Source organism: Lactuca virosa, chromosome 6, assembly GCF_052849685.1.
Source record: "Lactuca virosa cultivar CGN04683 chromosome 6, Lactuca_virosa_CGN04683_v6, whole genome shotgun sequence".
Classification (NCBI taxonomy): Eukaryota; Viridiplantae; Streptophyta; class Magnoliopsida; order Asterales; family Asteraceae; genus Lactuca; species Lactuca virosa.
Window position 1 is genome coordinate 14,742,392 of NC_136431.1, and position 12,866 is coordinate 14,755,257.

Here is a 12,866-nt window from a genome sequence, read left to right on the forward strand (position 1 = left end):
GAAGAACCGAGGAACACACGAAAGCAGTAGATGCTACGATGCGGGAATCCATGAAGTGGCAGCTAGCTCGCTTGTGACACGATCAAAATTTTGAAAATATCTTGCTATCTAAAGAATCCAAGAGGGTATAGACTGCTCGAAGAACTCGGCATAGAACAATCAACGAGTTTATCGCATTTGAAAATCGACATGGTAAACTAACCCCTAATCACCTGTACTTTACGTTTAATTCAGAGAAGATGAAAGGAACTCAAAAAAGAAATCAGAACGAAGCTACGTTCTTGAACACGTATTTTTTCATTTTATTTTTTTCAAATTTATCTTCTACGCGTAGGATTTGTTCAGGAAGGTAATAACACAACCTGGGAAACCAGAAGATTTTGCTCTTCAAACAGTTCAAGAAGCCATCAAACCTCAGGTTTGCTTCTTAACCTCTCTTGTGTGTATATATGCTTTTCCGATTTTCCCCAATGTGATTTTGAAAATGGTATTCAAGTTATCGAAGGGCATGTATTCTTTAATTGATTTCTCTCAATCTTATAAATTGTCCGAGTAGAAGCCCATATTCAGACACTGCATAGATTTTCCCTTGTGAACTACCCCATAAACAATTCACTTTAACCTCTTTTAGTTCTTAAATTGAGAACTATTAAATCTTTAATCCATGACTATACACTTAAGCCATGTCTTCATGAAATTAATCATGCATTCATCATTATTCTATCATAGTTCAATGATTTCTAAGCAATAATCCAATGTATCTCAAATTAACATAGCATCCTCAAATTGACACAAACCCTAACTTGACATGTCATCCCATTTCATATTGTATAGAGGTGAAATCTTCCTTTAAATGTTGTTACCCTTACTAATAAACAACATTTACATCATAATAACAAACACACATCAAGAATCATCTTTACGAATCAAATTTCATGAACCCTAATGAAATAGAGATTATAGCTTCCGATCCTTACAATAATCTAACCAAATCTTGTTAGATTTGGAAGAAACTCGATCTCAAGCCTTTGATATCACCCAAAATTGCCCTTGAACTCACCCAAAATTGTTATATTTGATGTAGAGGCAAACAAAACTAGTCCAGGATGAGAACCAATTGTTGGAAAACATTCTAAGAACACTACTTCAAGAGCTCGTGGTATGTTAATCCTTACATGCTTTCTTAATGTTCATATTTCACATGGGTTGACTAGTCAACATGTTATATGCCTCAACATCATGTAATTGTTGTTTGACCTAGTCAGCTGCAGTTCAATCAGGGGAAAATACTATGCATTATGGGGCATCAATTGATGATGGTGATATCACACAGGGGCAAGTACCTCGGCTTCTTGGTGAGTATATTTTTATATATATTTTACTCTCATGATTTATTAGTCAATGTTCTTGCACTTATATATTTCCATTTCTTGAAATCTTTTCAGACATTGTGCTATATCTTTGTGAAAATGAACACATTGAAGGGGGAATGATATTCCAGCTTTTGGAAGATTTGACAGAAATGTCAACAATGAGAAACTGTGAAGATGTCTTTGGTTATATAGAAAGTAAGCAAGACATCTTGGGTAAGGTGTGTAAATTCTCTACTTTTACAGGGTCTTTTAAGTAATTTTTGTATCTACTCTTGTGTTCACTTCCATACATTCATACAGCCAGAACTTTTTGCAAGGGGAAAGCTTGTAATGTTAAGAACTTGCAATCAACTTCTTCGCCGTCTTTCAAAGGTAATTTTAATTAAGGGAAAATTTCAAGTTGCTTTTTTAATTAATGACATTTTTGCCCTCTCAACTTTTCAGTCAAACGATGTGGTGTTTTGTGGACGTATCATTATGTTTCTTGCACATTTTTTTCCATTGTCTGAACGTTCAGGTTATTATTATTATTTTTATCTATTTTTATTTGTGTAGTACTCTACTTCTTTCTCTGACATTATTATTTCTTTTGCATGTACAGCTGTCAATATTAAGGGAGTTTTCAATGTTTCAAATGAGACAAAGTATGAGAAGCAAGCACCTGATGGTAAAAATCAACTCTTTTTTTTTTTGTTGTAAACTAATATATCCCATATATATTTTATAAAATAATTTCTTGATTCTAGATTTCAAATTAACAATTTCTATTTGTGATCAAATGCATGCCTAAAAAACTTATATGGCTTTCAGGAATTTCTATAGACTTCAACTTCTACAAAACCTTTTGGAGTTTGCAGGTCAGTTTAATGATGCCTTTTTTCAATTAATTTTTAGATACAGTTTTTTTCTTATTTAAAATATCGAATCAGTATAATTTTAAAGATTCAGTGAACTGTATTTTTACTGAATCATTACTTTCTGTTGATTGCATCATATTGTTTTACTGATTAAATACTTGGTAGTTAGTAATATTTTTCTGAATGAAAAATTATGGTTGAAAAAAAGTAATCATTAAATATCTAAACATTCAAATAACTTGTGTTTGATTGAATCATTATGTTCGTATGACTGTATCCTACAATTTTACTGATAAATTTTTTAATGTTGACTAGTATTGATATATAGTCAATCAGATAGTTGACAACATGGATGATTTATCATTTCTTTAAATTCAATTTCAAGGTTTAAATTTCTACAAATTGTTATTTATAATAAACCTTTTTTTTTTTTTTTTTGTTTCAGGAGTATTTTAGCAACCCTGCTTCCATTACTCCTGCCACCCCCAAGTGGCAGAAGTTCTCTTCCTGTTTGAAGGTATTTTTTTCCCCATAATTACCCTTTTCGTATTATTATTTTTTTCTTTTTCTAATTTTCCTCTTTTTTAAAATGGGATTTTCCAGGTTGTTTTAAATACATTTGAAGCTCAGCCTTTAAGTGAAGAAGAGAGTAGTACAAACAATCTTGAAGATGAAGCTGCAACATTTAGCATAAAATATCTTACAAGCAGTAACTTAATGGGTCTAGAGGTGGGACCCTCTATTTTATTATTATTATTTTTTATTCTAAAAATACTTCAATCTCATCACCCTAACTTTTTATTTATTTATTTATATATAAAATTTGGTCTAATATAAGTTAAAAGATCCAAGCTTTCGACGCCATATTCTTGTCCAATGCCTGATTTTATTCGATTATCTTAAGGTAATATATGCATTCCATTATTATATATATTTGTATAATTGTATGTAATATTATAATGTTACTTATATATGCAATTGTTCTAAAAAAAATTAGGCTCCAGGGAAAAACGAAAAAGATTTGCCTTCTGAAACAATGGTTAGTCTGGACTTCAAAATTTAAATACCTATAAAATATGACAAGTGATATTTTGTTTATTGTTTTATAAACATAGTGATAAAATTGGTATTTATTAATTGCAGAAAGAAGAAATAAAATCATGTGAAGAAAGAGTAAAGCAACTTCTTGTGATGACTCCACCTAAAGGAGAAAAGTTTCTTCAAAGCATTGAGCATATATTAGAACGGGAAAGGAATTGGGTATTTTCCATTTCTATCCTTCTTGAATGAATAATATAAATTGATTTTATATTTATTCTGCAAATGAATTTTTTATTTTGTGAAATATTTTTTAGGTCTGGTGGAAACGTGATGGTTGTGCTCCATTTGAAAAACAACCCACGGAAAAGAAAACTGTGAGAGATGGAGGAAAAAAACGGTATATATAATCATATATTTTAATGATTTAAAATATTTATAAAATTTAGTTTTGAATTTTTATATAAATTTCAGTCGTCCAAGATGGAGATTGGGAAATAAAGAACTCTCTCAGTTATGGAAATGGGCTGATCAAAATCCGGTGCGTGAAATATAAGTTTATTTATTTATTTTTATAACTTTTTACTTTTAACAGAATATTATTTTATTTATTTACCAATTCTACCCCTTGTGCAGAATGCTTTAACTGATTCTCAACGTGTACGAACGCCAGCTGTCACAGAATACTGGAAACCCTTAGCCGAAGATGTAAATTCCCAAATTATCCAATTTTTATTTTTTTTATATGTTTTGTTTAAGTAAATTAAATTTTGGAAATTTTTTTACATAATTCTTTTTAAACTATTTTTGGGACCAAAGTTGCAAGTGACTAAAGACGTTACAGGAACCTTGAATGATGACCAAAATTGCAAGGAAAAAACCTTTTAGGACCAAAATTGCAAAAATGAAGCTATAATAGGGACTGAAAATGTAACTTACTGTTGTTTCTTTTTTAAAATTTGCAGATGGATGTAGATGCTGGGATTGAAGCAGAATACCACCATAAAAACAACCGTGTTTACTGCTGGAAAGGTCTTAGATTTTCAGCAAGGCAGGATTTGGAGGGGTTTTCTCGAGTGAGTTTTTTTTTTTTTTTTTTTTTTTTTTTTTTTAAATTAAAAAAAGTATATTATTATATAATTGTTTTTTTAATAATATGACCCATTTTTTGTTTTAGTTTACTGAATTTGGTGTGGAAGGGGTTGTGCCGATGGAACTTATGCCAGCTGACATCCGATCAAAATATCAAGCAAAACCAAGTGACAGATCAAAACGTGCTAAAAAAGAAGAAAACAAAACTCCTGCAAATCAATCAGAAGACAACAATCAGGTACTAAACATACACATTTTTCTTATTTTTTTGCTTAATTTTATTTTTTATAAATTCCATGTTTTTATTTTTGAAAGATTGCAACACCTGCAAGTGAGGGTGATGGTGAAGGGAATAATAATAATAATAGACAAGATCTTGAAGCATCAACAATGGCAATGGAGACCGATACAACAGCTCAAGAGCCTGGTCAAATTGATGAAACAGAGCCGGAACCGGAACCGGAACCGGAACCAGAACAGGAACCGGAACCGGAATCAGGGATGATAGATGCTGAAAATGATGCAGATGTTGATACAAATACAGTGGGTTGAAAAAAGAAAGGAAAAGACAAGAGTAGTAGCTTTCATCTTTTGTATGAAACCTGTGTGTAACTGTAATATTATGAGTAAAACTAACAGGAATTTATATTTGATTGTAGTTATTTTGAGTTTTAAGTAAGATTTGCCAAATTGTTGGTCGTTAAACTTCTTTTTCACATTGTTGAAATGAGAATATAATGCTAAATTTATATTTTTTTTACATATTATGATGTGTTGATCCATAACAAAAAGTAGACGACGAGTTATATATTAAAATTGATTAAATGCAAGAAATTAACAAAATCATCTAGCATATTCATCCATACAATACACCATAGTTGACATAGTTGCTAGAGATAACGTTAACCGATTTACGTCTCACTGTTATTTATTTATTTATTTTTTGTGATAAAATACATTTTGCTTATATAAAAATCTACATAATTAAAGTTAATCATTTTTTCCTCATAAAATTAATTAAGATTGATGATACGTTGAAAGGTTTGCAACTGCTCCCTTTATCAAATACACCTCACCAAGATTCTAAAATTGATGTTAAATTCTCCTACTTCCGAGGCTCTGAGTCGTTATGGGGTCTCTTTCTATTTCTTGTTCATACAACATGAAAATTCCTTCAAAAGAGGAGATGTTTTCTCCTTGTTTCAAGCCATTATCCCTCCATCACTACACCGCGAGAGATGCAGATTGCAGAGGAGATAAACTGGGAAAACTTCAATTGGGGTCTTCTCGTTTCTCTCTCGTTGCCTCTTCGCCTATCAAAGTTCCTTGTAAAACCTGCAAAAAGGAGAAAATTGAATGCGGTTCTTTGGAAATTAACAAATTCAAGACAAGTCGTTACTGTCAAGCAATGTTCTGATGCGTCTCCTGTCCAAACAATTTTTTTATTTTGGTCGAAAAGTGAGAGAATCAAAGCGGGTAACACCCGGTTTTGATCATTCTTCTGCAGTGTAGGTGTTTGATGAATTGTCACAGAGATGAAGGGAGAAGATCACATAAGGACTTTGTTTGGGATTACGCTAACAGATAAACCAACATGGCAACAATTTCTTATTTGTTCTTCTGGATTTTTCTTTGGGTATCTTGTTAATGGCATCTGTGAGGTTCGTTTTCTCGATTTCATTCATATATCGCTCAGATTCACACATAATCATACCTATATTATTATTATTTTTTTTATCGCAGGAATACGTATATAACAGGCTTAAATTCAGCTATGGATGGTACTTTACATTCGTACAAGGCTTTGTATACTTAACACTCATAAGTTTACAAGGATTCACCACAAAGCAAATGGTGAATCCATGGAAAATGTACGTTAAGCTTTCTGCTGTTCTTATGGGTTCTCATGGATTAACAAAAGGATCCTTGGCTTATCTCAATTATCCTGCTCAACTAATGTTCAAATCAACCAAGGTATCTATCTCAAATGTTTTATACGTTTTTTGGATCCAAATTTGTTGTTTTAACATTTTTTAAACGAAATTGTTTATAGGTTTTACCTGTTATGATGATGGGAGCTTTCATTCCTGGTTTGAGAAGAAAGTATCCCCCACGTGAATATTTTTCTGCTGTTCTTCTTGTTGTTGGATTGATCCTCTTCACATTAGCTGATGCCAATAGTTCTCCAAATTTTAGTATTATTGGTGTTGTGATGGTTTCTGGAGCCTTAGTCATGGATTCCTTTTTGGGTAATTTGCAAGAAGCCATTTTTACCATTAATCGTGATACTACTCAGGTAATTATCGTCTTTGGTATGAAGGAATTGAACAAGGAATGGAATGTAATGACTAATTCCATTCCTTCTTCAGTTTCCATCACTTCACATTTACTGACACACATTTTCAGATGGAAATGCTATTCTGCTCAACAGTCGTTGGAACACCTTTCTTGATTCCACCAATGGTTTTAACAGGAGAATTATTCAGAGCATGGAATTCATGTTTTGAAGTAAGTCTTCAGCTTCTCATAAGTCATATCTTTCTATTTACATAAAAAAACACATCTTTTTTTAATAATTCTTTTATAATATTAAAAATGCAGCATCCTTATGTATACGGGGTTTTGGTTTTTGAAGCTGTGGCTACATTTGTAGGCCAAGTATCCGTTCTATCACTAATTGCCATTTTTGGAGCTGCAACCACTGCTTTGGTAAATAAACATTTTCTTGATTCCGTATTAAAAAAAATTGGATATTTTAAAGGTAAAAATGTATATATGGTTATTACAGGTAACAACTGCAAGAAAGGCAGTAACTTTATTGTTATCTTATATAATATTTACAAAGCCCATGTCAGAACAACATGCAATGGGGTTAATTTTAATAGCTGCGGGTATTATGATGAAAATGTTGCCTGATCATAAGATTCCTCAAAAGCTAAGATTACCGGATGCAATTGTAAAACAAGTAAAATCTTATCCTAGAGATGAAAAGAATGAAGAACAGGATGATGAAAAGAGGTCTTTGGTGTGAAATGGTTATTGAAATTGGTGATTTTTTGTTGTTGTGGTTGTTGTTGTTGTTGAGATTGAAAGAAGGTTTTGGTAGGGGTGTAATGTTAGATATATGATGGTTTTGTTTTTGTTGATTTGGATGTGTAGTTAGATTGATTTGAAGTTTAATTGGCGGGATGTATTGATATTTGGAAATGGATTTTCGAGATAATTAAGTCATTTTGTTATTTTATCTTATAAAATAATAACTTGATCAACCGTGTAATTTTATGATTCTTGAAACATGCAAAGGTTTCCACCAAATTAGTTTTTCCCATAAAACCTACAAAGCCTCTTGAATACAATAAAAATAACTTTTTTAGTTTGCATGTGGATGTAGTTTAGTCACAATCGAGTGAACAATGTTAAATCTTCTTGAGTTCTTTATTTAATCTTTAGTAGCATAATTGTCTATATCTTTGTCCTCAATTTTTGTAGAGGTTGCATCTTAATACCCACCAGTACTCGTTATAATAGATCAAGATGCGAGCATTACTAGCTCAAGAAGATTATGATGTTGCATAGGATGATTTTGGAAGAAAAATCACACCATTTGGACTAAGGAAGAGAAGAAGAAAGATTATAAAGCCCTACTCCGAATTCATTTCCATCTTCATAACTACATTTTGAAAGAAGTTCTAAAGAAGTAGACTCTAAACATATAAAAAAAGGTGAAATTCAACACTTTAGTTCACAACACGTTCGCCATTCAGGCTTTTGGGAGAGGGACATTTTATAACAAATACTCAGGAGGTGTTAGCTACTTGATGACCATCATTGGCTGCTATTCAATAAAAGTGTGATCTTATTATTATTATTATTATTATTTTAAATAAATCAGATGCATTCTCCGCCTTTAAAAAATAGAAGACTGTCATTGAAAGTCAAATCGAAAAGACAGTTAAGAAGTTGCGTACAAATAATGGTTTGGAGTTGTGTTTAGAAAAAAATTTGAATTATACTTCAAGACTGAAGACATTGTTGGTGATTTTGTATCACTAATATTATTTAAGTGTAATGAGATTAATTTGTTGATCAATGTACCTTGATAAATATTAAACAAGTTAGGGTGGTGCAGAGTGCATATTTGTTCAAGTTTGTCTTGGTTGAAAGTACACTGCTTTTAGAGGAGAAGTCCTTGAACTTACATGAGTCCGGGGGTAGCACCCCTTGGAGCGGGGTCAAAGGGGCAGCAGCCCCTGGTGGAGTCCAACAGGCATAATCCCTGGCTGGGGTCGAAGTTCTAAACCCGGTTTTAAGTTAGTTGCTTTGTTAAAAATGCATTAGAAATCCGAATTTTAGAAAATGAACCAGATTTTGTGATCCAAGTTCTAGACCCGGTTTTAAGTTTGGACAGGAAGTTACATTCTTGTAACTATCATATGACATTTTTAAGACTAGAAGGTATATTCCTATTATATGATCAATTTCGAAGTTAGATCTGGTACACACATAATCATAACATCTTCTTCATTCTTTCTTTTAGAACAATAAGTTTTATCCTATTAGAGATTTTCGAATGTACCCTCAAAATGCTTTAATCTGAAAGTTTTCACAACTTTCATTGATCCAGACATTCTATTACCCCGATTTTCTAATAGACATTTCCACAAACTATATCGTCCCTTACACTCATTAACACAATCATGTAGATATATGTTGTCTAATGCAAACCTATATTTTCAATTTTAGCTCGAGGCGGCTTCCACGACTTCTCACCTTATGAATCAATCAACTTTCCGTAGCCCTAAACAAAGACTAAAGTTGATGTATGGTCCTATTCTCCTACAAATTACTCGAAGTTAATGATATTTAGTTGCACAAATTATGCCCATTTTGATAAGGGGAAGCTAGCACCAAGAGCCATCAAATGTGTCATACAATATTAAAAAATAAAAATTTTAAAATCATTTGTAGCATCCTCATTTTTCAAATGGTTAAAATACATAGCATTAATGCATAGCTCATTGAACAATGGACCTACTGTGGGCTAATTAAGATGGGCCCATGTCCATGAGATGATAAATTTATATTTGGGCAGACACAACATGTGACCAGACCGCCATCATCTCGCAGATCCAACGGCTCTAATTGAAACTCAGTACCCCACCTGAATTTAACGGCTAAAAAATGTAGATTTCTATGTACCTACGTGTACATTATAATAAGTCTGCCGATTTGAAAAACGAAAATCGAAAACCCTAGAAAGACGAAATTTTGATCTACGGCGAAAAAAGGGGTATTTTTATCATCATAAGAACCCTAATTTGGCTTCGTTTGATTCAATCTCTGTTCTCGAAAAGGCAGCTATCAATCATACATGAAAGGAACCAAGCGTCTCGCCATATCAGAATCCAGTGCAGACACCAACAATTTGTTTGTGAGCAACACCCTAGCTCCCTTTTTGTGTTTCATTACTTTCTGTTCGTATCAGCTGATGCATTAATGGGTTATGTAAACTCAGTTGAAGCTTAGGTTTTCAATTTAATTGATTGATTTTGTAACTGTACCTGAATCCCGACTGATTTTCTTCTCGCAAATTGAGCTGCTATGTTGAAAGCAATATAGTCAATTTCTTACACTTTTAGCTGAATACTAAGCTGAATGGGGACTGTTTGCTTGTTCTTATTAGTATAGTTATGTGGTTTCAGAGTAAAAAAATTATGGTAGGATCTCAATTTGATTTTCAACGGGCAGAATCATCACAACAAAAATCAATAGCAGCTCCATCATTGGATATGCGTCGGGCTGAATCATCAAGACAACATGTGAGAGCTCTTAATAACCAATTTGCAAGGTCTGTGATCTTTCCTGTTTCAGTTGCAAGAAACTCTCACTGTTTCACCATTTCAATAATTTAAGCCGTTATCTACAGTTGGGTTAATACTCAGTTACAAAACCACCCTGATGAACTTTGGGAAGATGGAGTACGTGACTACATAACTCACTCCTCAAGCATTCTGGTAATGTTCCAAACTGATATCAAGTCTGCAATTTGTATATTTCATGCAAGAACTTTATTGATCTTCGTTGTATAGGAGAAATTTAGTGATGTTGTCAACTGGCTCAAATCAAATTCTACAAAGAAAGAAAATTTGTTAGAACAAGGATCACATTCCCCTCAAAAGAAACTTGCTACTGAAAGTAAAGACAATGAGAACTTATCAACTATGAATGGTCCAACTTCTGGAACAACCCCAATGTTTGCAACTTCAGGGTTCACAGCCTCATGGAACACTGGTCCTCTCTTCAACAATCAATCTTCTTTTTCATTTGGTAGGTGTTATATTATGTGGTATCTTATAATGTTCAACATTTCTAAGGTGTTTCATTTTCCTTCTCTCTCAGGTGGACAGAGCTCAATTTCTGTAAAGCCAGATGCTTCAAATGATGCAGATGGAGGTAATAAGATACAGAATATTATTTGCTCTATCTTTTGTAATAAACAGTATGTGATTTTATAATTTATGTTTTGAATTTAACAGAAGATGATGTTGAGCAGCCAAGCAGCCCATCTGTGAAAAAGACTGAAGAGACTGGTATCTTGGTTGTGCATGAAGTCAAATGTAAGCTTTATGTCAAGGTAATTTTCAAAAGGACAGATATTTATATTATTTTAGACCTTCTGTAGAATAATTACAAAAGGGTAAAAGGATATCTATTTGTTTCAGTCAACTGATTCAACAGATAAAGATGCATGGAAAGATAGAGGGACAGGTCAACTGTCTATCAAATGCAAAGAAGGTGTCACCAAAGGCACTAAAGAATCCAAACCTACAGTTCTCGTTAGAAATGATGTATGTTATTTATATTTTTTATTTTTACAAAAGTTTTAAAGAGTTTTGCTTCATTTTGTTATATTATTATTATTAATTGCAGGTGGGAAGATTGCTGCTTAATGCATTGTTATATCCAGGGATAAAAACAAGCTTGCAAAAGAATTCCATTGTCGCCATTTTTCATACAGTGGTATGTAATTATGTATGCCATTTTTCTTCCCTCATTTACCCTTAGGATGGCAAAGTTGTAATAATATAAGTAATTTTAATTTTATAGGATGATAGTGGGAATGATGATGATAGCAAAGTGGTTGCACGGACATTCTTGATAAGGACAAAGAGTCAGGAGGACAGGGACAAGCTTGCAGCTGTCATTCAAGAATATGCTCCTGCAGCTTGATCTTCATCTTCATCTGCCATTGATGATGTCATCTTCATCTTCATCTTCTCACCCAAACAAACTTGGCCCACCATGAATGGAAGACTAATTATGAACAAGGTATGGTATGCAGAATCGAGGTCAATTTATGTACAACTTGGGAAATTTATTCTTTGTGTCGTATAAAAGATGAGATACACAGTTGTAGTTCCTAACATTTTTCTAAATTTATCAAAGCTTTTTTTTTTTTTTTTTTTAATCCACCATCTTAAGTAGCATGCAATCAATAATCGTCTTCACCTTGCATTTATTCTATTTGTCAATTTTGGTAGGTTTACTGGTAAATTTTTGTTTTTAGATATTTTTTTTCAAAAAAAAAACCTAAATATTTTCTATTTATTTTCCGAAAAAATTATAATATTTGACATTTTGTTATTGAATCTAATCCCTACTTTCATGTTTTTCTAGTTAGAAACATTTAAAAAAATTAGAAGTAAATTGATCTATAATAATGTGACTATGAGACTCGATTTTAGTTTTTGTTTGAATCAATGGTGTTTTTTACTCTTAATTCTCTTGTTCTTATTGTTCTTAATGCTTTTTAACATTTGAACTTGAAAGAAACATTTGATTTGTTCGAAAAAGAGAGACTATTGTATCCAACTATTATTATCAAAATGTGTATCAAAATCTATTTGTAGAATGGTCGGTGATTATATGAGGTGAAAAATAATGGTATAAGTTGGCTTGGTATGTTAGATTGTTTTAAGAATAAAAAAGAGAACTTCTAAACACCAATCTATGGTTGGAATCTAATATAAGCGTTCAAGTTTTTCCTTTAACAAAAATTGTCAAGCTATTTTTCTAATAAGAATTGAACACGACCTCTTTCTCTTTGTTTTGTATAAAAATCAAATATTTCCTTTAGATTTCAATGTATGTTACAATGAAAATGACAACATTACCCCTGCCCCATAAAAATAGGGTAAGGGGAGGTAGGATGGTTCAAAAGAAATTTTTTTTAATGAAAAAAGCTATCAAAATATCATAAACAAGAAAACCATGGGAACTATGCACCAAAAAGTAAAAGAATGGTTCAAAAGAAAAAGTTTGTCAAATGTGAATGTTTTTTTGGATAAGAAAAAGTTGAAGGTTTATCTAAAGTAATTTTGTCTAAAACCGGAAAATTACCCGTAAACCGGCTAAAATAACCAAATTATAAAAAAACGGAAAAATACAAGGTCTTTTTTAGAAAAATAAATAAATTTGAGGTTTTATCCGGAAAAAACTCAAATAT

General features: G+C 32.2%; 3 protein-coding genes across 4 annotated transcripts; all 3 read left to right on the forward strand.

Annotated features, from left to right (window-relative positions):
* On the forward strand, positions 1-5,124 carry THO1 (nuclear matrix protein-like protein). Of its 2 annotated transcripts, XM_079057051.1 has the most exons (20): positions 1-192; positions 335-418; positions 1,085-1,159; positions 1,262-1,355; positions 1,446-1,591; positions 1,674-1,745; positions 1,818-1,890; positions 1,975-2,040; positions 2,184-2,230; positions 2,676-2,747; positions 2,834-2,959; positions 3,069-3,134; positions 3,228-3,269; positions 3,374-3,490; positions 3,586-3,668; positions 3,743-3,809; positions 3,905-3,976; positions 4,234-4,344; positions 4,446-4,598; positions 4,676-5,124. In XM_079057051.1, exons 1-20 carry the CDS (start codon positions 190-192, stop codon positions 4,910-4,912), a joined length of 1,806 nt encoding a protein of 601 aa, XP_078913177.1. In that variant the 5' UTR covers positions 1-189; the 3' UTR covers positions 4,913-5,124. The 2 variants fall into 2 exon arrangements, with proteins under 2 accessions (XP_078913177.1, XP_078913178.1); XM_079057052.1 differs by lacking the exon at positions 1-192 and having other exon boundaries at positions 377-418; positions 1,266-1,355.
* A 260-nt stretch (positions 5,125-5,384) lies between these two features.
* Positions 5,385-7,604, forward strand: LOC145118684 (UDP-galactose/UDP-glucose transporter 2-like). The gene is made up of 6 exons (XM_079054377.1): positions 5,385-6,021; positions 6,104-6,334; positions 6,414-6,656; positions 6,767-6,868; positions 6,962-7,069; positions 7,149-7,604. The coding sequence occupies exons 1-6, from the start codon at positions 5,896-5,898 to the stop codon at positions 7,389-7,391; spliced, it is 1,053 nt and encodes a 350-aa protein (XP_078910503.1). The 5' UTR covers positions 5,385-5,895; the 3' UTR covers positions 7,392-7,604.
* A 1,975-nt stretch (positions 7,605-9,579) lies between these two features.
* On the forward strand, positions 9,580-11,822 carry LOC145118799 (Pleckstrin homology (PH) domain superfamily protein). The gene is made up of 9 exons (XM_079054465.1): positions 9,580-9,791; positions 10,063-10,208; positions 10,287-10,374; positions 10,450-10,687; positions 10,760-10,813; positions 10,897-10,994; positions 11,083-11,208; positions 11,291-11,380; positions 11,468-11,822. The coding sequence occupies exons 1-9, from the start codon at positions 9,732-9,734 to the stop codon at positions 11,588-11,590; spliced, it is 1,023 nt and encodes a 340-aa protein (XP_078910591.1). The 5' UTR covers positions 9,580-9,731; the 3' UTR covers positions 11,591-11,822.
* The last annotated feature ends 1,044 nt before the right edge of the window (positions 11,823-12,866 follow it).

Bases quoted from the DNA above. Each gene is read 5' to 3' on its own strand.
- LOC145118799 (XM_079054465.1), top strand. From the start codon at position 9,732: ATGAAAGGAACCAAGCGTCTCGCCATATCAGAATCCAGTGCAGACACC. The intron at 9,792-10,062 runs GTGAGCAACACC...ATGTGGTTTCAG, and splicing joins CAGACACCAACAATTTGTTT to AGTAAAAAAATTATGGTAGG. The intron at 11,381-11,467 runs GTATGTAATTAT...TTAATTTTATAG, and splicing joins TCGCCATTTTTCATACAGTG to GATGATAGTGGGAATGATGA.
- THO1 (XM_079057051.1), top strand. The intron at 3,135-3,227 runs GTAATATATGCA...AAAAAAAATTAG, and splicing joins TTTTATTCGATTATCTTAAG to GCTCCAGGGAAAAACGAAAA. The intron at 3,491-3,585 runs GTATTTTCCATT...AATATTTTTTAG, and splicing joins TAGAACGGGAAAGGAATTGG to GTCTGGTGGAAACGTGATGG.
- LOC145118684 (XM_079054377.1), top strand. From the start codon at position 5,896: ATGAAGGGAGAAGATCACATAAGGACTTTGTTTGGGATTACGCTAACA. The intron at 6,022-6,103 runs GTTCGTTTTCTC...TTTTTATCGCAG, and splicing joins TTGTTAATGGCATCTGTGAG to GAATACGTATATAACAGGCT. The intron at 6,869-6,961 runs GTAAGTCTTCAG...TTAAAAATGCAG, and splicing joins CATGGAATTCATGTTTTGAA to CATCCTTATGTATACGGGGT.